The sequence below is a fragment of the Brachyhypopomus gauderio genome, chromosome 4, assembly GCF_052324685.1.
Source record: "Brachyhypopomus gauderio isolate BG-103 chromosome 4, BGAUD_0.2, whole genome shotgun sequence".
NCBI lineage: Eukaryota > Metazoa > Chordata > Actinopteri > Gymnotiformes > Hypopomidae > Brachyhypopomus > Brachyhypopomus gauderio.
Window position 1 is genome coordinate 8,901,862 of NC_135214.1, and position 27,828 is coordinate 8,929,689.

The 27,828-nt window shown below is 43.2% G+C and overlaps 1 protein-coding gene and 1 long non-coding RNA gene across 2 annotated transcripts in view; one reads left to right on the plus strand and one right to left on the minus strand.

Annotated features, from left to right (window-relative positions):
- The first annotated feature begins 12,906 nt into the window (after nucleotides 1-12,906).
- LOC143512098 (uncharacterized) lies at nucleotides 12,907-23,608 on the plus strand. Its single transcript, XR_013130365.1, has 3 exons — nucleotides 12,907-12,936; nucleotides 22,714-22,878; nucleotides 23,521-23,608. It is a non-coding gene; the product is annotated as an uncharacterized LOC143512098 (long non-coding RNA).
- Nucleotides 23,509-27,828, minus strand: part of asmt (acetylserotonin O-methyltransferase) — a 55,295-nt gene continuing 50,975 nt past the window's right edge. The window contains exon 8 of the mRNA XM_077002015.1: nucleotides 23,509-23,954. Coding sequence (XP_076858130.1) covers nucleotides 23,740-23,954 — 215 coding nt within the window. The 3' untranslated portion in view covers nucleotides 23,509-23,739. The remainder of the gene's footprint in view (nucleotides 23,955-27,828) is intronic.

Sequence of the window (27,828 nt, forward strand, 5' to 3'; positions counted from 1 at the left end):
TGGGTATGGGAGAATGGGAGAGGACTCACTGCCTGCTCAGGTCAGCCTTTGCATCCTTCAAGATGAAAGTCGATTGATGACAGAATCCCACAGAATCCCACCCACTGTGCCACTGTGCACCAATAGACCAATAGACCCCGTTCCAGTTGTATTGGTCCTTGTTCCATCAAATATGTCACGTCAACTTACCTGTAGGTAGCCACGGTCATTCCTCCATCTACATCTCCATGATGTCCCTTGAACATCTGCCTTGTAGAACCTGCTGATGGGTACAACACACTTTTGGACTTCAGTCAAGTTAGGGGAGCACACCAATACCTTGTTGACTGGAAGGACCCACGGAGAGGACCTGGTTGTCAGCCAGCCAGATCCTGGATCTGGACTTCATTTTATTGGTCTATTGCACCAGTCCCACTGCCCCAAATTTGCCTTAACCACACACACACACACACACACACACACACACACACACACACACACACACACACACACACACACACACACACACACACACACACACACACACACACACACACTCGTTTCCAGTCTTGTCCAGTCAGTTTAATCCTTTAGATCCTTTCCCACAGTGCTATGCATTAGCCTGCTTCTCTGTCAGACTGTTAATTTACTCTTCAGTTTGTCTTTTGATTTATTGCTGATAAACAGTAGAGTTGTTCATCTTAATGGGCTTGTTAAAATTATTTCAGTATGGCTGTTTGAAAGTAAAGGTCTTGTTAGCCTCGACTGGGGGTGTGAGGGGTGGGGGTTGGTGCTATTGTTAAAAGAAAGAACAAATTTATGGGCTAAAATATTTAAAGATTATGTACTTTGGTAGAAGAAGAAAGGATAGAATATAGCTAGTTTTGATATAATAGAGGTCCAGTAGAGGTCTGCACTCCCGCGGTAATCCCGCAGGACCCGCCAGAATATCTTGCGGCGCGGGACAGAATTTAATTGTTATTGGCGGGAGCGGGAGTTTAATTAGTCCAGACGATGCGGGAGCGGGACCACATATACATGTAGAAAAATCCTGCAAATTAATAAATAGTCTAGAAAATTATAATAATAACAACGCAATGATTTCCATGCATAAGGAACAGAACGAAAACAACTAATCATTCAGTATGTATGCCATGGGTTAAAGCAAGAAATTTCCTAGCAAAAAGACATTGCCAGCAATTACTGACAATGTGGTGTAGTTGGGTCAAGGCCTCTTTTGCCTAATTCTACACAATAAACACATTTATAAAATATATTTATCTATACAGCCTGTGTAAGGAGAGAAGAGAAAATCTATGAAGTGACAAAATGCAACACCTGAGCAATAAATGTACATAAATGTTTATATAATGGAGTTATTTGGGGGTCCTCTTCCAGAAAATTATTTAAAGATCAAGTCAAATTTAGTGAATCCTGGTGAGTTTTAAAATGTATGAAGCTCTCTTGTTTTTATCAGAATTCAACGAATTCAAAATATTGGCTAAGCAACTGATCATGTGAACATGAAGTGTGCATCATTTTGTCATTTTGATACCGAAATGGCAGAAAGTGTAGACGGTCAACCACATTCAGCGGTGGAAAATGCTATCAAAAGAGGCGAATACACCACAAATAAGCCAACTACAGGCAAGTCGGACGTATGGAAGTTGTTTTCCATTGTAATGAATGGAGATGGAAATCGTCTCCCATTTGCTTGTTGCGACAGATGTAAGAAAGTGTTGGTGTACGATAGCCACAAATCAGGTTTGAAGCGACACTCGTGCACAGTTCTGAAGGGGCAGACAAAACTGTCATTCTCCAGTACCACAAAAGTGACAAATGATTTAAAGAAGTTAACAACAGAAAGATGTGTCAATTTGTCTGTAAGGACATACGGCCATTTGACACAGTCAAATGCGCTCTGGTCAGGGCTTTTCCAAATTTGCACAGCATTTGGTGGACACTGCAGCGAAGATTGGCAAATTTGATGTCAACGATATGTTGCCCCATCCCACAACCATTTCAAGACACACTAAAACTAAAAATATCTTTGGTAGACATAATGACGGAGACCATCAGCAAATACGGGTGCGCTGTCACAACAGATATTTGGACAGAAAACTACAGAAAGACATCTGTCCTTTCAGCCACTATCCATTACATAGACGATAGCTATTATTTTGTGTCAAGGGTGTTGTTTGCAATTCCATTTGAGCCAGGAACCAGCAAGATGGGGGACAACATTCGATCTTTGTTGGTCCAAAACCTCAGTGGTTTTGGTATTGACTGCACATGCACCAAAATGGTCAATAAGATCGTCTTTGTAACTGATAGAGGGGCCAATATGGTTTCTAGTTTGCGTGGCTTCACAAGAATCAACTGCAGTGCACATATACTCAATGTAATTCTGTCAAGTGCCTTTGCCACTGCCGTGATGGAAAATTCGTGCGAAGTCTCTCAGCTTATAACAGACGTTAAAAAGTTGGTGACATACTTCAAGCATTCCGGACAACAAGGCAAGCTGACAAAATCTCTTAAACAGGCAGTGGAGACCCGGTGGAATTCAGTTTTTGATATGACAGATTCTGTCTTGCAACAGTTTGAAGACATTTCAACAATACTGCTGGACAATAATCAATATGACAAGATCGGGTGCATCAACAAAAACATTCTGACAGTGGTTGTATCCTTTTTTGAAGCCTTTCAAAGATGCAACAAACGATTTTGAATCAGAAAGCTCAGCACTAAGTGGATCTCTAGTGCTTCCATGGTCTGTTAGACTAATGACGCACTGCACCGATGCAGTGGCTATACCTGCACTGACTGAAGTTGCTTCTGTGTGTTTGCGACGTCTGAAAGAACTTATGTCAACTGACAATTCAGCACCAAATGCTGTTCACAAGATCTACAGAGTGGCAACATTTCTCACTCCCAAACTCCGATACCTAAAGATGCTATATGATAACGCACAAATAGATGTCATGGATGCAGTGAAAGAGCTGATAGTGAACCTGAAGTTTGATGCCAAAAATGACGAACCTGAGCCTCCAACAAAGTGACCACATTTCTGTGATTTTGAGGAATGGGAGGACCAGGGTTCCATAGTAAAGGATGGAAGAACAATTTCAGAATCAGAGATAAGTGATTACTTAAGAGTAAAATTGGACCCAACTGAGACATCAGAATCACACCATGTTCTTCAGTGGTGGAAAAGTCACAGGCAAGAGTTTTCATCACTTAGTAAACTTGCCCGTCATATACTCTGCATCGGAACGAGCCTTCAGTGTTTGTGGGCAAATTCTTGAAGAGAGACGCAGCATGCTAAAGCCCTCTACAGTGAGCAACATCCTTTTCCTTCATTGGAATCTGAAGTAGGCTAGTGTAGCCTCAATGTTTGTTTTAGTTCCAAAATTTCCTTAATGAAAAAGGTCTCACAGCATCCAGAATTTATTTGGTGATATTTCATTTATAGCCTACGCTACTTTTTGTTTAATTCTCCCATACTTACTGCCTTTTTCAATAATTATTTGTTAAATTATGCTGTATCATTTCTAGAATAGACTGCACTTTAATTAGAATTTTTCTATACAGCAAAGTGATATTGAGGCTGTTAACATTTTCCTTCGCAGCCTGGCACAGTATACCAGAAATGTATATTTCAATTCTTGTTTTGAGTTTAATAAAAAATAAATAAAGACTGTGCTTAACAATATTTTTTTTACCATAGAATTGTTTTTTATTATGAATTTGAAACATTTGAATTTCACATATTCCAGCTTTGACATAACCCATCCATTACATCTACTATACTGGTACATATTTTAAATCAATCATAGGCTTAAATCAATGCTTAAACTTTGATCAATGCATTCATCACTGACAATAACTCAAAAGAACGAACTTCATGAGCTTCATCACTCAAGGAGCGCTGCAAACAAAAAAATGAAGCAGTTTCAAGTTAATAGTTAATACAAGGAACAAAAAAAAATCAAGATAGTACTAATAAATACCAAAGCAAAGCACCGACACACACCGATGGGACAATTTCAGCATCTCCAATTCACCTGACGGCATGTGTTTGGACGGTAAGAAGGCTTATTGCTCTTTTAATAAATACATAAGAAAATTTCAAGTACTACATTTAATTAATTCAATTCATATTAGAATTGCTGGCGGGGACGACAGAAATGTGTATGTGGCAGGCAGGTGCGGGATTAAAACAAGCGATTTTTTGGCCGGAGCAGGCGGGAGCGGGACTAAAACAAGCAGGAGCGGGATTAAAACAAGCAATTTTTTGGTGGGAGCGGGACTAAAACAAGGGGGAGCGGGCAGGACCGGGATTAAAAAAGCAGTCCCGCGCAGACCTCTACTCTCCAGTACCAATGGGTTCTATTACATGGGTGATTGACATGACATGTCAGGCTTTTTTTTGGTCCAAAGTGTCAAATATACTTAAATTATAGAAAAATATGTAAACAACTGTGGTGATATTGTTCAGAAAGTGGTCTTTTATATGAATTTACAGAGCATTCATGGGATTAACATTCCTTTTTCTCACAATTTTCAGCCAAACTAGAAAAAGCTCATATGGCGTGACTGTCCCAAGCACATTTCACAAAGTTAGATTTTGAATTAAAACAAGAAAATTAATTAATTTTTTGTTTACTCAATAATATATTGATAACCAAGATGTCTACTTTTGAGTCTGCTTGGCTAAAAGTTCAGGCATAACATTTTGAAGCCACCCTTAACTAAAACATTTTGTCCAAAAAATGGATGTCATATGGTGCGACGCCATATTCCTTTTTTTAAACGGGCAATTGTTTGGAGACCTTTGGGGAGTGGGGGTCCTCCTTCTTTCAGGAGATAGAACAAAGCCTCAGAGAGACCCTGAAAGTTACAAGGTGAATCATCACTCTTCATACCCATGTATATCCAGCAATCCTGCTTCAGTTCCCTTTTGGAACTCTTTGGAACACACTCTTTTGGTGTGACACATTTTACACAAAAATGCCCAAATTAAATTACTTTTCAGTCAGTATTACCTTTAAAACTATATTGTCACATTGTAGTTGGCATGGTTTTATGGTGTTAGTGTAAAGGCACATTGCTTAATGTCATGCTAAGTACATGAAACCTCATATGGTGTGACACATCATCACAAGGTGTGACAGGGTTTTCTTGTCACACCATGTGATCATTTTGTCACACTATATGATATGAACTGCATAAATACATAAATATTTTGATAATATATGATTACATTATTCACATTTAATATCTACACCAACTCAATTTGATGAATCCCTGCTATCCCATTTTCAAGCTGAATCCATGTTAAACTACATCATTTTGTCACTCAAATGTTTCCCTTTATTTATTTAGTTTGAGGCAGATTTCATTAGATAATGAGAGATGGCACACTTTTTAACAGATTTTAATGATACAATATCAGCTTGTTGTTTGGTCATCGTTTTACTTATTCTCATTTTAAAATTAATTTATGCATTAAATATAAAAAAGTTCAATTTGAAGTATATTGAAATATTATGAGTAAAAGTCTTGAGTGTTGATGAAGTAAATTAATACAAAAGGTAACATACTTGTGTCACATTGTGGGGGGGGGGGGCCCTGCTGGTCGCCCCCGTTTACAGCGGCAGATGTCCTGTTTTGGTCACGTGATCTTCGTCCCTCAGGGGGGCGGGACCCGTGATCCGTCCCACCTGAGGGTCGTTTGTTCGTCTATATATGTCTTGTCTTTGTACCAGTTGACTGCTGGTTATTATTTCCTTAATCTGGATCTATGTCACAGGTATTTGGTTTGCGCACTTTCTATTAAACCATCCTCTTTCCCTGAGACTTGTGATCGCTTCCTTTTTTTTAGTTGCTTACACTGCCCGTCACAGAATAACCAGCCACCTTCGGAAGCCGCCAGTCTCCCTTACTTTCTCCTTCGTTCGTGGTCATGTCTCGTGGTGTTTGTCTACGTGCTGTGTGTTTGTCGTGTATTGTCTGAGAGTGTGTTGAGTCTGTCCCCACTCGTCCCGCCGTGTTTAAATGTTGTTTGTGTAAGACCCGTACTTAACACAGCGGTGACTAGAGCTGGGGACCGGTAGACTCCGCTCTCACCCAGCGAAACTACCGGTGCCTCACATTGCGCACGTCCGTTGTTCATTATCATCTGTATGTGTGTGTGTGTGTGTGTATGTACGTTGTGTTGTGTTTTAATAACGACGCGGCCGTGAGCGAATGTGTGAGAGTGCCGTGGTGTGTGTGTTTCGCTGGTGGTGTTCGTGTGTGTAAGTAGACGGGTCCACCGATGTGTGCTGCGCGCTAGAACGCGTGAGACGCGAATCTCTCTGCTCCTTTCGCCTCGCTCACCCGATATCCCGTAGTGACGGGGGTGAGCGACTGCGAGCCAGAGGGACGCGACGCTGTGGGCATGGCGCGCAAGCCACTCGCGCATAGCTCTCTCTCTCCAAAGATCTACGGATCCCGTGGTGAAAACGATGAGAGAGAGAGCTGGAGTGGACGCGTCGTGCTCCGCAGAGCGCGCGCATCGGTGGGTCCTGTCCGTTTGTTTGTGTTCTGTCTTTGTTTTGTTTGCACTGGATGTGGCACGGAGGGCATCTCGGGTGCGTCAGTGTTATATGTTGTGTATGTGTTTTTGTTTTGTTATTCCCCGGAGGGGCCCCCCCTAAATATGTTTTTGGGGGGGAGCTATGGGGTTCCTGAGCCATAGCATGTGGCTCAGAAGGCGCTGCTCCGTTGGGAGACCTGTCCTGTTGGGAGGGACCCCTGAGCAGGTAGGAGCCCCTGTACCCCTTTAAGTAGGCAGAGGATGCCTGGGGTGCGAGAGGGTGTCTCCTCAGGCTAAGAAGGGGTCTCCTCCCCCCTGGGTAAAGGGGGTTTAACAGGCAGGGCAGTGCATGTTATATGTTGTGTGTCGTCTGTGTGCGTGTGTGTGTGATGTGTTGCAGGTCGCTCCTAGTGGTGGACTGCGGCACTCCCGGACCTAGTGGGGTCTCCAGGCGGAGACCCTCCCCTTCGAGCTCGGGGTGACCAGCATGTCCCTGAGGCGGTTTGCCAGGGCCCTGGTCTCTGGCGCTCCTGGGTTGGGTGGAGGAGTCCACCTAGCGAAAAGGGCAGGGGTCAGCTCCGAGCGAGGTGGTAGGTTTGGGAGGTGGTCGGTAGAAGCCGTGGCCGCACCCCGGTATGGCGGCCTGCACACATCCACACCTGTAACGTTCGTTGGGCCATGTGCTCCCGGTCCGCACTCAGTGGTGGGGCTTAAGCGGCCTAAGGCCGGTTTAGGGCGCGAGGGCCCTGTGACCGACCGGGGCGTGGTTATCGTCTTGTTGACGGCCCAGTCGGTACAGGGTCCCGCCCAGGAGGCGAGCTAACGTGTTTGTCCTTTTTATGTTTCATCTCCAGGACTGCAGGGAACGGGTCCCTGCCTGGTCTGCGTCCTGCGACGAGGAGCTTTTATGTGTTTTGTGTTTCAGCTCAGGACGGCAGGGAACGGGTCCCTGTCTTGTCCCTGCCCTCCCGCCCCTTTGTTGTGTTTTGTGTGCTGCCGCTGTAAGCCGCACATCCGGAGGGGAGTGCGGCTTTGGTGGGGGGGTCTGTCACGTTGTGGGGGGGCCCCCTGCCGGTCGCCCCCGTTTACAGCGGCAGATGTCCTGTTTTTGGGCACGTGATGTTCGTCCCTCAGGTGGGCGGGACCTGTGATCCGTCTCACCTGAGGGTTGTTTGTTCGTCTATATATGTCTTGTCTTTGTACCAGTTGACTGCTAGTTATTATTTCCTTCATTCGGAACAATGCACGGGTTTTTGGTTTGCACAGTTTCTATTAAACCATCCTATTTCCCTGAGACTTGGCGTGATCGCTTCCTTTTTCAAGTTGCTCACCCTGCCCGTCACAATTTGCACATGAAAAATTGTATACTTTTAAATAGTAATGATAAAGAATCAGGATAAATTGACTTACATTATTACATTATATGCCTTTTTAATTTAATTCACAATAATATTCATGTCACACCATATGACAAATTTAGTTACTAAGACGGTAAACTACTGAATAAATGTAAAATTCAGAGGACAATCTACAAGACACATATATATTTGGAAATATAATAGTTGATAGAATATAATCCAGTGACTTCCATGACTTACATTTGAGATTTTTTACTTTTTTTTAGCCAATTATGTCAAACCCCCATATATGAATTTCTATAAAATTCCCTTTTTGACACTGGTTTCCATACATAGTTATTTCTGCATAAACTTATAGAATCAACATATTAGTGTGAACTATATTATAAACTATACAGTACAGTTCGAGGACAGACTTTCAAGTAAAACCATGTTGGATTCTCTCAGTTTCTGCAGACTTGGTCTCTATTTGGCACTAAAGCATCCAAACTTCTGTTATGTAAGACCTGTATTTCTGAATAAATTCTACTATTTATGCTACTAAGTATGTTTTTCCCTTTGGAGATGAGGGGAAATATGATAATAACAAAATAACCTGAGGAGGTCTTTATCCCAATCTCATATTATACTGAATCCCCAGCACACATCACCAGCCTTGGATCAGCAAGCATATGTGGGAGTTTGTGTGTGTGTGTATGTGTGTGTGTGTGTGGATGTAGTATTTTGTTAAAAGACCCCCCTGCCCCAACGATCTTCCACCACCCTCCACTCCTAGCTGTCAAAGGTAACAAAGATGGGACATTTTGGGTCATCTACCCTTTCATTAACTTTAAAAACTCAGCACAAAGGATTCACAGTAAGACCATAATCCCTGGGGATCAGTACATTGTGATTTCATAGGCTGCCAATGTATTAAATTAACCCTTTTCTCAGATACTTCTTTGTGAGATTTGATGCATCTGATGCACATTTACAATTCCATTGCCAGCATTCTCTCATAAAATAAAGACTATGCAAGTAAAGAAAAGAGGAATTTAAAGTGATAAAGTGATATTTCCTATACTGTCACAGCCTTGACTGTTTCTGCTCCTTTCCTTTGTTCTCTCTCTCTCTCTCTCTCTCTCTCTCTCTCTCTCTCTCTCTCTCTCTCTCTCTCTCTCTCTCTCTCTCCTGCAGGGTGGAGTGGAGCTGGCAGGTGTTGGCTTTTACCTGATGTCTTCCTGTAATGAGCTGGGAGAAGGTGTTGGGCCCCTGCTGTGCTGGGAGCTAAGTTTGTCTGCTGCTCCTTTTTGGGGTTTCTGCTCTTGCACCTCCCTGTGCTAATTATGCTACATTTTTCTTACTTTCTTTTTTTATAAACATATTTGTGTAATCCACATGTGGCCTTGTCTTGGTGTTGAATGTCCTAAGTCAGGCATGCATAACATAGAAATCTCTGAAATCTCTAAGTAGAAATCTTACTACATTTACAGTAGAGGAAATGGTGGAGTCAGGTTACATGGGAACAACTATGTAGAGCTGAACACAAATGGACAGAACGGGTGTTTTCAAAGACAGATTCAGTAGATGGCACTTCTATTACAGTGGTCTTTCACTGTAGCATATTTTATGTGAGTTTGGATTGGTTTTTTAAAAAAATATCATTGTCTCATAGCACGTACAACGTATTCACTTAACCTCAGGCCACAAGCAATCTCACATGCAGCAACACTTCACACAGCAGATGATTTCTCACTATGTTGGAATTTTGAGGGTGGGGGTCAAAAATGAAAATGAAATGGGGGACATTTTGGCTTCTTGTAATATGCAAGATTTTACTTCAAATTTGCTGATAATGGCCATATACCAGAATCACCAGAGGATTCTGTTGGGCCACACTAGTTAGTATCACTGTCCATTTCATCAGCCATCTAGAAATGACACATTATTGTCCTAAAATTGTACATTCACTGAAACAGTGGTAATACAAATCCAGTGGAGCATATTTTCCACTTCACCGACCAAGGAAAAAGTGGGAGTGGAAAATGGCTGTTTACTTCATCCATATTTTATGCGTGATAGGCTTCCTGGTTAACACTCTGTCTCCATTTCCGCTAGCTGTTGTGCATTGCCAATTATTATGGTAATTATGGGGAAAAGATAAAAGGTGGATATCTTATGGGTTTTTTCTTATTCCATTTTTCCAGTATTTTTGGCTTCCGTTTCAGTCCAGCGGGACATGTATTGTGTCACTGAAAGGCATAGGCCTAATGGTGGAGGGAATACTGACAGAAAATATGGATCGGTATTTCAATTCAAGAAGACAGAATTATTTATTATCTGTATCACATTCCATGACCAACAAAGTCATTTTAATATAAATTAAATGTTTGTGAGAATGGGAAGAGCAGGCTCATCTTCAGAATGTCAGTAAATGTTAATTACAAGATCTCAAGAGCTACTTACACAGCACAAATCTCTAGGTAAACATGGTCATAGCAAGTCCAGGTGAATGATCAACCACAGCCTACTAACAGTCAGTGCCAGTTCATTAAGACACCTACACCTATACATATACAATCACATCTGTAGGGGGATCAGCTAGCTATTTGTAACTTCTACATATTTAGAAATTACCTAAAATAACCCTTACTACAGAAACTGATATATAGAGCTAGGGAGATTTGTGAAAGTGTTATTAATGTCAGGATCTTAATCAGAGCTCAAACTCCTTATCCTGGGAGCATAAAGTTGCTTACTTGAACATTTCGATAAAGGATAACATAGCCCTAGTAATATAGGACAATTCTTCATATCAAAATAGAAGCAAATTTTATCAAACTCTCATTAATATCTTTATTTCCCTAAATCTGTTTTAACTGTGTGTGCATACTGAATAAAATTGCTCATCTCCCCAGATCTCCAATTTTTCCCTTCAAGAGTAATCACGGTGCTTGAATATGTGCTATTTGCTAGTGAATAAACACGAATGAGCCGAACAGATGTGACAAGGTTCATCAATGCTTGTTAAAGTTCTCCAGCAAACCGCACTGCCCGTCCCGCCCTCACCAGCCTCTTCTCCTCCTTTCAGAAAGTTTTTAATGAGATGTCCTAATGAAGAATGAATCACTCATGCTACAAGCACTGATTTCAATTATTTTGGCTGAACATTTATTCAATACAGGAAAGTCAGCATGTTCTACACATATAGAAATTATACATTATTACTAAAAGGCTAACAAATGTCCTATACTTTTCTGCAATGTCGTATTTGATGCTGAAGAGCTTGAGCAACACTCAAGCTTCTCTATCCACTTGTTCATTCAAGGCAGTAGCATTCTGTGAGGCTTGTGTAAATTATTCATGCGGTTTTCAGTGCAGCTGGCTGTCTTGAAGAAGTATATGACAGTCTCTGCCATTTTTGTTCACCTGTGCCTGCTTCTGAGGGTACGTTTTTAAAAAAGAGGCTAAAAGACCAAGACAAATAATACGGTAACAAGCCAAGACTGAACAAAGATGTTGGCCTTCATTCACATGACACAACCTTATATAAAAAACATCTTTGTTTGTGAGATTATAATATTTAAATGTACTGCCCTATCTTGGATTCTTAACTAATAATGAACATTTTCAAAGTAAGGCAATCAATGAGCTTCTGAAAGTGAGTATTTAGCTAGCATATGAGAGAGAGCCACTATGGCCTTTCCAGGAGTTTCAGCTCTGTGATGTGACATGACTCATAAAAGCCTGTCGCAGATATAAGAAAAAGACAGAGAGTAACATGCTAACTACTGTTCAGATACAGCTCTGGAGAAGCAGATGTCATTTTAAGGCTTCAGAATAGCAATGGCAAATATTACATATTACAAAAATTACATATTACATAGAGCCTGTACTTACAAACATGTTTATTCTGCAGAAAGAAGTTCTTCAAGATACCTCATAAATCTTGTATTAAATGTTCTTTTGAAGACATGCACATAGATCCATTGATGTTGTACCCTGGCTAAGGGACAAAATGGGTTGTTTATGACTGGTGTGGTCTTTTGCTTTTCTCTGTGGCAAAAGAGTGAGACAGCAATGAATGACTTGACATTTGAAAGCAAGTTCGTGAACTATGATAATAGGGTCTGCTTCATGTGAACTATGATAATAAGGTCTGCTATTTGACAAAGCACTCCAGTCAAGTGCCTGTGGTGGGGAATGACAAAAAGGCACTTGAATAAGTGAAAAAAAATAAAGTGGTCTGATCATAGACTAGTGCTCAATAAAGTGGTCTGATCATAGACAAGCTCTGTGTGCTCAAATAAATGATCTTGTTGTCCTAAAGCATCCTTACATGTACCTCTGTATGAGGAAACAAATTATTGCCATCTGCTTATAAAAGGGCCCCACACTTCATAACAATGATCTATGTACCATCAGATATACCCTGACAGCTATTAAGACCATGTGACCTATACAAAGAGATGAAGGCACAACTCAACATAGTTTTTTTTTCTGGTGTGCAGATGATTTTAGCACTTTGGGCTCAGTGCTGCATCTCTCCTTCACACTGAAAGCAGATTTTATCTTAAATTAGTCTTAAATAACATTGAAAACTGTAGAAGCAGACATTATCTCAGTGGACACTTCTGCTGATTAATAAGTGATCTGCAACTACTATACTTTAAGAGCCAATTGAATTATTTACATATAGTATTGCATTTCCTGATCTGTGACCCATTATATATTAGGGTAGTATAATCTGAAACAATACATTTTTTGATATCTTGTCATGTTAGGCCAATCCTGGGATTCAGTGGATATCCCAGGACCCACAACCCAATGCTCCGCCTCTTGCACACTCCCTCGTTCACACAGTCGCCTACCTACACCTGACACCTCCTCTGCCACACACCTGTTCTTCATTTATCCTCTTCCTTAAAAACCCTGCAGTTCCTGGTGTTCATCCTTCATCATAGCTGGTTACGCAGGAGGTGGCTGGCCCAGGGTGGATCTTGGAAATGGCTTGTCTCTCCTCTTATCAGTATTTCTCAGGTAAGTGGGCAGCCATTTGGACAAAGAAAAGAGGGAAATTAGCTCTGTATAGGATCATATGCAGGACAGAGGAAATAGCTAAAAAGCCTAGCTAAAAAGGCAGAACCAGAAGGTAACACAGAAAATTCTCAGAGCTTGGGAACATTCTGAGACATTGGCATCCATCCACTACACCCTCAACAAACTTGAGTGATCACGTGCAGTGACAGGATGACAGCACCAGTGCCCCAGTTTACCATAAAACCCTTCGCCCATGAACCACTGGATCTGTAACCTTTATTTAAGGTTACAAGGCTGATAGGACTGGCCTGATATGATTGAATTTTCTAGTTCTACTCAAAACTCTGGCTGCGGCATTTTGAACTATTTGAAGTTTATTTAGATTCCTATTTGAGCATCCTGACAGTAATTAGTTACAGTAATCTAATCTGGAGCTAACAAAGGTGTGTACAAATCTTTCTGCCTCATGCTGTGTTAATGCATTTCTTAGCTTGGCAATCTTACGCAAATGTGGAAGGCTATCCAAGTAGTATTATCTATGTATTTATCAAATGATAGGTCAGAGTCAAGTATGATGCCGAGATTTTTGGGTACTGAGCCAGGTGTAATGGGGTAGTCTGCGAGATTTAGCATTAGATCTGGTATTTTATGTCATGCGACCTTTGGGCTCAGAAAGAGAACATCTTGTTTTGTCACCTTTAAGTGGAGGAAGTTTAGCAACATCCAGCATTTAGCATCTCTTACGCAGGCCTCAGTTTTTCCTAAACTGGGTTTGTCATCAGCTTGGCTGATATGTAAATTTGGGTGTCATCTGCATAGCAGTGATATCATGTTTGTTTATAACTATTCCCAATGGTAGCATGTATAATGTAAATAATAGTGGTCCTAAGATGGAGCCTTGCAGGCCATTTTTGTGTTTGGAGGAGATATTATTGAGTACAACTGATAGCAGTTTGTTAAGTAAGAATTAAACAACGAAAGGATTCAAGGAGACTTCATTGTCATTCACATCACATGTGGTACATGAGGTGGAACGAAATTTTGAACCCAGAGTCCCAGTTTTTACCCCAATAGCAGCAATATAATAAAAATAGAATAGAATTTTAAAAATAAATAAGATAAAAATAAAATGGAATAAGTAGAGTAAAAATAAATCTGTAACAAATAAATAAATCTGAGTACTGTTTGAAGAAAAAAAAGTGACCATGGGTAAAGTGTCCTTGTGTAAATTGCAGATTGTCAGAGAGACCAACTGAGTGCTGGTTCTCATTTAGTTTGTGAGTCTGACAGCTTCCGGGATGAAGCTGTTCCTCAGATGGGAAGTTCTGCACTTAATGCTCCGCAGCCTCCTGCCTGAGGGAAGCGGGACAAAAAGTGGGTGTCCTGGGTGTGTGGGGTCCTTCATGATGCAGGCGGCCCTCCTCCTGCATCTGGAGGTGTAGATGTCTGTGGTGGTGGGGAGGCTGACTTCAACAGTCCTCTGTGCAGCCTTCACCACCCTCTGCAGAGCTTTCCTGTCTGCAGCCGAGCAGCTTCCGTGCCACATGTTGATATTGGAGCACAGTACGCTCTCCACCACACATCTGTAGAAGGAGAGAACTGAGCTCCCGAGTCCAGCTCGTCTCAGCCGCCTGAGAAAATAAAGCCACTGATGAGCTTTCCTGACGAGACTGGAAGTGTTGTTGCTTCAGCTGAGGTTGTCACCCAGGTGCACACCAAAATACCTGTAGCTGTAGGAAACCACTTCCACAGCAGATCCTCCGACATGCAGAGAGGGGTGGGTGCAGGTATAAGCAGAATTGTTGGGCTACAGCTTTTTATGATGGGTTTGAAATGGGTCTATAACTAGATAGTAGTTGGATCAAGATTTGGTTTCTTGATCAGCGATTTAATGACCGCTAGTTTACAAGGTAATACTTCCTTGAGTAATTTTGAGGGAATTGAGTCTAATGTACAAGTAGTAGAATTTAATGAAGAAATTATTTTCTCATATTCTGGCTATGGGAGTGAATGAAAAGCTTCAAGCGTTTCTCCTAATGCAAAATTTTGCTCAATATCAACCAAAACATATGACACACCAGGGGCCTCATGTACGAACGGTGCGTACGTACAAAACATTGCGTACGCTATGTTTCAGCCAAACAGTCAGATGTACTAAATGTGATTTGAACGTGAGAAAGTGCCTACCCCCACGACACTTTCTCTTCAGGCGTATGCATGTTTCTAATGTGTTTTCGTCATTTAGCGACACTTAGAGGTGATGCATATCCTTTACGCACATACTGTAGTAGGCCCTTATTGTGTAAAATAAATTAACCAGACAATTAAACAGTAAATTTATCAAACTATTTCATTGCCTTGCTGAAATAATCATTCAACGTGTTTCCACTTAGCCTAGATTATATAAACATGCATGAAATGTTGTGCTGGAGTTCTTGGGAGATGGCAGCGTTGGCATTACTGGAAGATATTGCTAATGGTCATGACCTTGCTATATCGGATCACCTGCTAATTACATCACATATTGCACTACACACTGAACTCCACTCCACTAAATCTGTCACTTACTGTAGTCTTTCATCCATTGATTCAACTACATTTTTCTCTGCCCTGGAATCCACTAAATTTCCCCTCATCACTTCGATTCTATTGTTGCGCTCCAACTTCCTCCAATTAAATGCTCATAAGAGCGAGTATCGGTACTAAATCTGTGGTCCAGTCCCTTGCCAATACATCCCTCTCTGTTGATGATACCCATATTGACTCATCACCTACAGCCAGTAACCTCAGATTCTTGTTTGACCCATTTCTGTCGTTCGAACCACATATACGCTGACTTAGTAAATCTGCTTTTTTACAACTTTGCAATATCTCCCGCCTTTCTCCAAAATCTGCTGAGATCCTGGTGCATGCACTCATTACTTCAAAGTTAGATTACTGTAACTCCCTCCTCTATGGGCTTCCCTCTAAATCCCTTCGACCCCTTCAGTCCATTCAGAATGCTGCTGCTCGTGTTTTATCTCAAACCAGAAAATACGAGCACATAACACCAGTATTAGAACGTCTCCACTGCCTCCCTGTACACCTGTGTATCCAGTACAAACTCCTAGTGCTTACATTTAAAACACTAACTGGTGTGGCACCCTTATATCTGGCCAACCTCCTCCACCATTATGTCCCAACACGTAGACTGCGTTCTTCTGACACCGGTCTCCTTGTTGTCCCTAGATATAAGTTAAGCACTATGGGGTGTTGATCATTCAGTGTGTCTGCCCCAACACTTTGGAACTCTCTCCCGCCATCACTCCGTCTCTCTTCATCTCTCAATTCATTCAAAATATAACTAAAAACTAAAAATTTTCACCTAAACTCTTCATCCTAGACCAGTTTCAATTTATTTTGTCTGTTTGTATTGGTGTTGCCTGTTTTTGTATTGTTGTTTGTTAGTTTGCATATTTTTGTTTTCTACATATGGAGAGCGTCCTTGAGCACCTTGAAAGGCGCTATACAAATGGAACTTTATTATTATTATTATTATTATTAATGGCCGAATTCGCAGAGAGCGCGTTTTCCGTGACCATTATGATTTTTTGGCCCATGATGATGACTGGCTCATAAGCCGTTTCAGATTTCCAAGAGCTGTCCTCTTGGAACTCTGTGCTGAGTTGGGTCCAGTTTTGGAGAGAGAAATGGCGAGGAGTGGCGCATTGCCAGTTCCTTTACAGGTGCTGACAACGCTTGCCAAACAAACATTTTTTCCACGCCTCTACCTCATTCATGAGCGTCTCCACTTCACATTCGGTTAAGGTCCTCTTCTTTCCCCATTTAGACATGGTTTGTAATAGATCAGAGAGGAAACTCCTCCGGTGCAGGGCAAATTTAAATGAATTTGCATATTTATAGGGGGGCGTTTCACAGTAGGAGTCAGCCACTCTCTAGTGTGCGCTCAATTCCACATTGATTGGGATGTACAAAAGAAATGTGCGTGGATTCCGGCGTAAGCACGTTTTGATACATACATTTTTTTTTTGCTTACGCCAATTTTCAGTAAGAAATCTATGCAAGCCTTTCTACAAGAGGCCCCAGATGAATTAACTATAAAATGTTTTACATTTTGTCTAATATTCTCTATTTTATTATCAAAGAAATCCATAGACATTACTAGTTATGTTTCCTGGAATCTGAGGTTCAAGTTTAGAAATAGTACTAAAAAGAAATCTAGAATTGTTTTTATTTTTCTCAATCAATGAGGCTAAGTATGCTGAGCTTGCTTTAGTGAGTGCTTTTTTGTACTCAATAAGGCTATCCTTCCAGGTAGAGATCTGCACTCCCGTCAGAATATCTTGCGGCGCGGGACAGAATTTAATTGTTATTGGCGGAGTTTAATTAGTCCAGGCGATGCGGGAGCGGGACCACATATAGGCTACATGTAGACAAATCCAGCAAATTAATAAATAGTCTAGAAAATTATAATAACAACGCAATGATTTCCATGCATAAGGAACAGGACGAAAACAACTAATCATTCAGTAAGTAAGCAATAAACTAATTCAAAATATTGGCTAAGCAACTGATCACGTGAACATGAAGTGTGCGTCATTTTGATACTGAAATGACAGAGACTGTATACGGTCAGTTTCAGCTGTGGAAAATTCAATTAAAACAGGCGAATACACCACAATTAAGCCAACTACAGGAAAGTCTGATGTATGGAAGTAATATTCCATTGTAATTAATGGAGATGGAAATTGTCTACCATTTGCTTGTTGTGATAGATATCAGAAAGCAGGGGCGGACTGGCATACATTGCTACCGGGGATTTCCCCGGTGGGCCGATGGGTTAGTGGGCCGGTGGGCCGCCGGGCCACTGGCCGTCAGTGGTTTAACTCGGCCCGTGGAGGAGCCACTGCCGCGCACTGCGGCCCGTAGTCACGCTGCTGTTTAACGGTGTTATTACCTCCCCCGCTCCAGTCAGACTAACCTGCTCAGCGCGGCCGCGGACTGAGCCTGTAAACACATGAATGAGTTAGACCGGGCCGCGGACTGGGCCAGCTGGTGCGGGCTGACAGTATGCAGCGGAGATCAGAAAAAAACCAACTTGTCCCAGAAAATCCGGGCTGGACTACGAAAACATACAGCAGTTTAAATTGTAGATAACATGTTATTTTAAATGTACTGCTGTCGCCTCTGCAACGTCTAAGGCAAATTACCTTAACACGGTTAACACGGACGCGGTCTTCAAAAAAAAAGTGGCGGTCTTCAAGGCAGAGCACTGTGCACTGTTTTTTTAAAGCTATTGAAATTCTTGGATTAAAACCAGGGCTCTCAAGTCTCACGCATTGAGCGTGTGACACACGCATTTGACCGTCTTCACACGCTCACACGCCACACTTCCGATTTCACACGGCGAGAAAAAAAAATCTAGTTTATTTACCTCCGATCCATATCTATGTCGCCCTCCACTGGCGATCGATCGCGATATACAATTTTTTGGCCGGTGCGGGCGGGAGCAGGACTAAAACATGCAGGTGCGGGCGGGAGCAGGATTAAAACATGCAGGTGCGGGCGGGAGCAGGATTAAAACAAGCGATTTTTTGGCGGGAGCGGGATTAAAAAAGCAGTCCCGCGCAGACCTCTACTTCCAGGCACAGTGGAATACTTCCACCTTAGTCAATCATCATTTCTATACATGTTTATATATATGATTTTTTGGGAGGGTTCAATTCGGCTCTTGGAAGCAGAGGCGGTCTTTGCATAGAGGCGTGGCTAGGCAACTGCCTTGGGCCCCTCCCACTGCAACCCACTGTAGGGGCCCCCTGATTAAGCCAGGTTCACACGTTTTTGTGCCGTTCGCACTACATGACTAGTTGTGCTGTAATCGCGAGTCTTTCAGTTGTTGTGGCTTTCACACTACATGACTGATCGGCGACGCGGGCTCACGAATTACACGACTGGGGAATCGCCGACTCATCTGGCTGCCGTCCATAAACACGAGAACACGAAAACGAAACTCTCACGAGAACCAGCAACACCACGTAGAAGAAAAAAACAATGTACATGTACTCCACATTTTCGTTATTATTATTTTTTTACCGTTTAAACACTCCATAGTCCCAAGTTGCTAGAATTATTTCATCTCTCCGTTCCAGTGAATCAATTGCACTATTTCTCCAGTGCTGTCACTATAACTTAAACACAGTGTTGTAGTAAAGTTGTAAGAAAGGTGAGGATTTTGTGTGTTTGCTGGGTTACTGTTTTGAAAGCCTTCTTGAAAGTTTTTTACATTCTTCAGCAATATCTTCAGCGGTGCCGCGGTTCTCTCTCCGCGTTCCCATTGGCTGTAGCTAGACGCTGTTCCCATTGGCTGTAGCTAGACGCTGTTCCCATTGGCTGTAGCTAGACGCTGCTCCTGACTCTCAGTCGCCGACTGCTAGATATTAAACATGCTAGATATCTGCCGGTCGTCTGCGATGAGTCGGCGACGGCTCGGCGAGCGTCTTACAGCAGTTCACACTACACGACTGAACGAGCGCAGAGTGATCGCCGATTTGCCTCCGACCACAGTTTCTGTCAGCGATCTACAAAAAACAGTCGGCGACTGAAAAACCAGCTTAAAATCGTGTAGTGTGAACCTGAACTTATTTCTCGCATATTAATGTTGATGGGCCCCCTAGCTAAATTCGCCTAGAGCCCCCAAAAAGTCCGCCACTGCTTGGAAGGATGCACACACATACACACACACACACTCACTGGCCACCAGTGATGGCTTAGTTACCTTGAAAAAGTAATCCGATTACTGATTACTCCTTTTAAAAGTAACTTAGTTACTTTACTGATTACTTGATTTTAAAAGTAACTACGTTAGATTACAAGTTACTTTAGTAGTTGCATTCAGCAGCAAAATTTATTTTTCCAATACTCACTTTATTGGCAGAAACTGCTTAATCCAAAAATCCAGAGGAGGGAAACTTTATTGATAACTTTATTGATAAATTTCAAGCATTTTAAAGTAGGCTACATTAGTCAAAATTCCAGCACTTTTCAAACGTGGAACACAAAGCAACATTAAAATTCTTCAGGTAAATGTTCCTTCCCCTGTTTTTGAGGGGAGTTTCTTTATACTATCACATATTGCAGGGAGGACACTGCAAAAAATGACTTGTAAAACATGCTCGCGCTCTCACAGGTTCGAGTCGAGCACTACGGTCAGACGCAAATGTAGAACTGAGCCAAGAAGAAAGCAAAAATATATATTTTTACTAGGGAAAATAAAAATAGTAACGTGGATAAGTAACTTTAATCTGATTACTGGACTGGAAATAGTAGCGCGTTATATTACTCATTACCGAAAAAAGTGGTAAGATTAGGGTAACGTTACTGACATCACTGCTGGCCACTTTATTAAGTACGCCTTTCCAACTGCTCATTAACGCAAATGTTGAATCAGCCAATCACATGGCACCAACTCAATGTATTTAGGCATGTAGACATGGCCAAAAACAATCTGCAGTTTAAACCGGGCATCAGAATGGGAAAGAAAGCTGATTTAAGTGACTTTGAATGTGATATGGTTGTTGGTGCCAGACAGACTCGTCTGAGTATTTTAGAAACTGCTGTTCTGCTGGGATTTTCACGCACAACCATCCCTAGGGTTTACAGAGAATGGTCAGACAAAGAGAAAATGCCTTGTTGATGCCACAGGTCAGAAGAGAATTTCCAGACTGTTCAGGCTGATAGAACAGCAACAGTAACTCAAATAAGCAGTCATTACAACTGAGACATGCAGAAGAGCATCTCTGAATGCACAACACATTGAACCTTGAGGCGGATGGGCTACAGCAGCAGGAGACCACACCGGGTGCCACTAAGGCCATGATTCACACAGGCTCACCAAAATTGAACAATAAAAGATTGGGAAAACTGCCTGGTCTGATGAGTCACACTGCTGCAACATTCGGATGGTAGGGTCAGAATTTGGTGGCAACAACATGAAAACATGGATCCATCTTGCCTTGTATGGATCAGGCTGGTGGTGGTGGTGCAGTGGTGTGGGGGATATTTTGCTGGCACACTTTGGGCCTATTAGTACCAATTGAGCATCGTGTCAATGCCATAACCTGCCTGAGTATTGTTGCTGACCATGTCCAACCTTTTATAACCAGTGTACCCATCTTTTGATGGCAACTTCTAGTAGGATAACGCACCATGTCATAAGTGCAAATCATCTAAAACTGGTTTCTTGAACATGACAATCTCTGGCTATCCTCTTCCAGAGGACCATTTCCTCTGGGCCTACGCATTCCCACCCACCCACCCCCCACACATACACATACACACACACACAGTCCTTTTACATTTAGGATCCTGGGGGGCAGACATGTTACCCAGAGGTTGACGAGGTGGGCCTGCTACCATGGTCTCACCCGTCTCCTCACCACTGTCTGTCCCTCAGTGCGCCTTGGTGTTCCGGGGCCTGGCTTGGTGCTCCGGCGTGGGGGCGGTTGGCCCGCTCCCCTGGGTGGTTGTGGTCCGGGGCGGCTCGGGGGCTCCTCGGCGGGAAGGGGTCCCTGCCGGGTGGTGGGTGGTTTCCGGGGCGCGGCGTTGGGGCTTTGCTACCGACCCATGGCGGAGGGGGGGACGGCTCTGTTTCCTCTGGTTCCCCTGGACCTGCGCTCCTTGGCTGGGGGGGGAGGGGGCACTGTCCGGGGTCTCCCTCTCCCGCCTGCGGAGGCGGGCATGTGAGGGTCACTGGGATGTGTGGCCCTGGGACTCCACAGCTCCTCAGGGGGCCGTGGGCGGGTGGGATTCCCGGGACTTTCTCTGCCTACCTCTGGCCTCTGGGAGAATGTTGTCGCAGCTTTCTACCCTTGCTGGCAAGTACATTCTGTACATTTACGTATACTATGTTGCACTTACATAAACACACACTCACACACACATACATCACAGTCATTTGTGCTATATGTCTTGGGTACACTTTCTGCTCTTCTTTGCACTGGCCATTTGAGCTGGTTGTTTTTTTTTTTTCCCCTGCCCTTCTGTCTTTTCCCTTTCTCTCCCCCTCTTTTCTTGGTCCACATAACCCCAGTAATTATCACTTTGCATATTATCATCACTATATTATACAGAATTGTTATAATTGTCATTTGATCTGTACATAAAAACAGTGGTCCTCCAAAGAGGGGGGGGGGGGGGGGGGTGGGCCATTAAAAAATAAATAAATAAATAACATGACAATCTCCAATGGCCTCGAAAGTCTTCAGATCACATTTGGGATGTGGTGGAACGGGAGATTCACATCATGGATGTACATCCCACAAATCTGCAGCAACTGTGTGATGCTATCATATCAATACGGACCAGAATGTTTTCAGTACCTTGTTGAATCTATGCCACAAAGGATTAAAGCAGTTCTGAAAGAAAAAGGGGGTTCAACCCGATACTAACACGGTGTACCTAATAAAGTGGCCGGTGAGTGTACACAAACATTATCCAGAGGCACTGTGACTTTGATGTTAAAACTGTGACTTTTGATTTGTTTCTCACTTTTGCATCAATACTATAATTCCTGTTTCCTTTGTAACCACAACCTTCGGCAAGGTGTCTACTTATAGAACTACCCCTCTCCCTCACAAGAAAAACACAAAACTAATTAGGTTCTTGCTGGTTTCACCAGAGCACAGTGAAGGTGTTTAACGGGGAAAGAGAACTAAACGTGAGTGTAATGATAGAAAATTGGAAATGTCAACATGCTGTACTGTTGTACTCTTTCTGAAGGTCGGGCGCTGGTCAGGCATGTTGCAGATCCCAACGTGACATGGACCATGTCGAGACAGGTCTATGGGAACAAGCCACTGCCCTGTTAGGATGCTGACACTGTCTTTCATCAAACAGCAGCAATCAAATGGTCACCTATAGTTTCATGAGGTGGAGTAATTTCAGGTAAATGGTGATTAACGACACTTACAGCCTTTCAAACCCAGTGACACTTCTCATCTCTATTCATTGCTGTTCTTATTCACACACAGAACATGAGATGAGAAATGAATAGATTTCATTCAACTAAACACTTTGTATGTCTTTATTCTGTCTTGCATAGTTTTTTTCTTTTCTTTGGAACGGATAATTAAGTGTGCAGCAATTAATTGGAAACTGGGTAATTAACATGGAAATTACTTTATAGTGCTTGAGCTCTGGCTTATTACAGTCATCCCTACAGAGGCTGTCTTTTAACAGTGGCCTCAGATTACATTGCAAGAGCTGAAAAGCCATGGATAGATATGCTCTCTGTTCATTACCAAATATCCAAATGCAGGTTTCAGCACTGAATAAACCATCTTAAGCTCAAGCCATGGTCCATGGTATCATGAGTATTTTATAATCTGTAATCGCAGGACAAATTTCTAATAGGTGGAGCACATCTACTGGACCCTCTGATAACCAAAACAGTCTGAAAGAGAACCCAGAGGTCTTGTCATGTAAAATGTACAAGAAAATAAGAAAATATAAAGAAGTGATCTTCAGCAAAACATTTTTTATTACTTTTATTTATTCTATATTTAATTACACCAATTCTCCTTACAGACAAGCCTGATAAAAAGCCAGCAGGGTGGACAGCAAGACTGAAGGTCACACCGTAATCACCAGACACTGGGCAGCAGCACTGGTCTGGCCACAGTGGGAAGAGCTCTGCTCTCTCCACACAGCTCAGTGCAGTGAGATGCCATGGCTGTCACACCAGCCTTCAGCTTGATTGGTCGATGAGCAGGGAGGAGCTGAGTACTGGGAGATGCTCAGCTGGAGTCAGCCCTTGAGAGCTAGTATGACGCTGTAAATGTTACCAGCTCTGCAGATGTGGATGGTGGAGAATCCGACAGCGGTAAGGAGGCTGGTGTACTCTGAACCCTTACGCTCTCGACCTTCTGTCTGAACCAGCATGTTGAGGGAGTATAGCTGCACAGTCAGGGGACCGCTGTTATCCTCGGAGAGAAGGGCCTCAACCAGCAGCACGCCACCGCCTACACACATACAGACACACGCAAAAACACACAAAACAGCTGTCTTCCTCAGAGACAAGGGCCTCCACCTGCAACATCCCATCACACACACACCCACAAGAAGACAACCACACCAATGCAGAACAACATACACCACTCAGTCACTCACACACACACACACAAAACTCTGTATTGCTCTCTACTGTGATCCAGTACACTCAGCCCAACTTATAAACTGCCAAATAAACCTGCCTGTAACACAGTCAAAGGGCACAACACTGTCACTACTGTACATTCAGAAACACCGACATCTAATTGGCCTATTGTGACTTTTAATTAGTTTCTCTGATCTAATCAGTCTGGTGATACATCACAGCCAGATTAATCGGAGGATTCATAAATTCACAGCTACTGTAATTCACACTTGTTTCTTATCTTACGATCCTGAAATGACAAATTTTAGGCATCCATCAAATCAAATATGAATAATAAGTATACATTTAGAATTTAGAAATAACAGGACCCAGATACCCTTGCCCGGATCAGGGTTACAGGGCCTCAACCTGGAGCTAGGCCTGGGAGATGGGCTCCTTAGTGAGCGCCTGGTGGCTGGGTCTCTACCCATGGGACCCGGCCGGGCACAACCCAAAGTAGATACATGGGTCCACTCTCCCATGGGCCCACCACCTGTGGGAGTGGTGGTACTAGGGGTTAAGTACATTATGAATCGGGCAGTGGCCGAAGGCGGGGGCCTTGGCGTACTGATTATTGGTTACTGGATTATTGGGAACGGGCTCTGTTTGTGCTTATACACCAAATGGCAGTTCAAAGTACCAGAGTACACCTTCTACTGGAAGGTGCCCCTCCTGGGGATTCCATTGTTCTAGGGGACTTCAATGCTCATGTGGGCAATGACAGTAGGACCTGGAAGGGCATGATTGACGAACACAGAAGTCAAATAACTTTGGAGAGGCTGTTCCTCCCACAGTCTGTCCATGACAAATACCATATTTGAGCACAGAGGATTTCATAAGTGCACATGGCACCAAGACATTTTACGTATTGTGCCGTCGGACTTGCGACCGTTTGTTTTGGACACTCTGGTAAAGAGAAGAGCTGAGCTATCGACCGATCACCACCTAGTGGTGAGTTAGATCAGATGGCGGGCAAGGATGCCAGACAGACCCAAACATATAATGAGGGTTTGGTGGGAACGTCTGGAAGAGAAACCTGTCAGAAAGATCTTTAACTCCCACATCAGGTAGAACTTTGAACGAGGGAGACATTGAGTCATTGAGTGTTCCATGCCTCCATTGTCAATGCGGCGGACTTGAGCTGTGGCCGCAAGGTTGTCTGTGCCTGTTGTGGCGGCAATCCCCAAACCTGATGGTGGACACCTCGGATAAGGCAGGCTGTCATGCTGAAGAAAGAGTCCTATCGGGCATGGTTGGCTTGTGGGACTGGAGGCAGCAGACGAGTACAGGAGGGCCAAGCGGATTGCTGCTTTGACCATGGCAAAGGCAAAAACTTGAGAAGAGTTCAGTGAGTCCATGGAAAGTGACTTTCGATCAGCTCCTAGACCAACACAATATACAGTGTGGCTGGGTATCTGCTGACCTCGACTGGGGATGTCATTAGGGGGTGGAAGGAATACTTCAGGGATCTTCTCAATCCCACCATCACACCTTCTACAGAGGAAGCAGAACTGGAGGACTTAGACGGGGTTTGCCCATCAATCAGGCTGAGGTAACCAGGGTAATTGTGAAACTACCCTGGGTGGAAAGGTAGGTGGTAGGTGGAAAGACTCCAGGGGTGGATAAGATCTGCCCCAAGTTCCTTAAGGCTCTGGATGTCTATGCAGGGTTACTGGAGGAGAGAGTCTGGTCGATCATCAAATCTCATTTACAAGAGGAACCAATGTGGGCTCCGTCCTGGTCGTAGAACATTGTACCAGCTTTTCACCATTGTGAGGGTCCCTGAGGGTGTATGGGAGTTCACTCAACCAGTCCTCATGTGTTTTGTGGATTTGGAGAATCCATCAGGGATTCCTCTGCGGGCTGCTCCAGGAGTATAGGGTATGGACCCTGCTTCGGGCTATCCAGTCCCTGTACAAATGGAGCAGGAGCTTGGCTCGCATGGCCAGCAGTAAGTCAAACTGGGAGTTAGACTTCGCCCTTGATCACAGATTCTGTTCATACCTTTTATGGACAGATTTTCTCGGTATAGCCAAGTGGCGGAGGGGGTCCGGATTGGTGGCATCAGGATTCTGCTTCTCCTTTTTGTGGATAATGTGGTCCTGTTGGCATCATCATACCAGGACCTACAGTTGTCCCTGGATCAGTTTGCAGCTGAGTGTGAGAAAGCCAGAATGAGAATCAGCACCTCTAAAACTGAGACCATAGGAAGGGTGGAGTGCCTTCTCTGGGTCTGGAGTGAGTCCTTGCCTCAAGTGGAGGAGTTCAAGTATCTCAGGTGAGGGAAGGATGGAACAAGAGATTGACAGGCAGCGGCTACAGTGTTGCGGATGCTTTACTGGACCATTGTAGTGAAGAGAGAGCTGAGCCAAAAGGCAAAGCTCTCAATTACAGGTCAATCTATGTTCCGACTCTTACCTATGGTCACGAGCTCTGGGTAGTGACCAAAAAAATGGAGACTGCAAATACATGCGGCTATAAGGAGTTTTCTCTGCAGGGTGTCCGGGCTCTCCCTTAGAGATAAGGTACAGAATATGGTAATCCGGGAGAGGCTCAGAGTAGAATCGCTGCCCCTCCACATAGAGAGGAGCTAGTTCAGGTGGTTTGAGTATCTGGTCCGGATGCCCCCTGGGTGCCTCCCTGGGCATGTCCAACTAGGAAGAGACCCCGGGAAAGATCCAGGACACACTGGTGAGATTATATCTCTCGGCTGTCCTGGGAACGCTTCTGCATCCCCCCAGAAGAGCTAGAAGAGGTGGCTGGGGAAAGGGAAACCTGGCCCTCTTTGCTTAGGCTACTGCTCCCGTGACCCGGATAAGATTGATGTAAATTCAAAATAACAAAAGAACTGAGATCAGCTAGCATAGCCTATCTGCATTTAGCTAGTAAGTTCAATTCAACACAGCAAATTTCCCCAGCAAAGAGGGAAAAAATTTACCTGAATGCTACTGGAATAAACACAACAGTGGGATAGATAGATGGTAAAGGAGAATAGACAAAGAACAGGCAGGACACAAAGCAGAAGAGAGACAAAACCAACAAAACCCCAAACTAACAGTACCAAGAATTGGTTTTTCCACCCAGCTCACACAATGTGTCACATATTCAGGGTAAGAACTCCACTTTATTATTCAAAAAAGAACCAAAGTCATCAATACATTAGCCAGGTAACTTTGCTAAAATGCCTACACTTGTTAGCTAGGTTTACTAATCTATCAGTTGATCTCAGTCTCTTCTCATTGGACTGCTGGCATTTTTTTATGGATCTGCAAATATACATTTTTGAGGACTGTGAGAAAGACCAGAAAGCAGGCTTCTGACTGTTAACATCTATCAAAACAGTACACTGCAAAACCAACAGCAAGATGAAGCTGCACTGAAAACATCTGAAGGGTTCTTCAAAACATATCAGAATGTGAGAAAACCCAAAGACATCCCCACATGCCAGAATCACAGCCATTGTATAAGACAATCCCAAAGTACCATTGTATAAGACAAGCTCATCTCAGACCCTACTGACCCAGATTAAAAACTCTTAATAAGGATTTTCAGCACATCAAATACACACTGATATTCTCATACTACAAGAAACTTTGTGCAAAACCAACATTGCCACTCACTGTCTCAAAGACTACAGGGAGATTAGTATTTCATGGCAACGAACAGGACACCAGGGTCAGAACTTAGGAGGAATAGTAGTA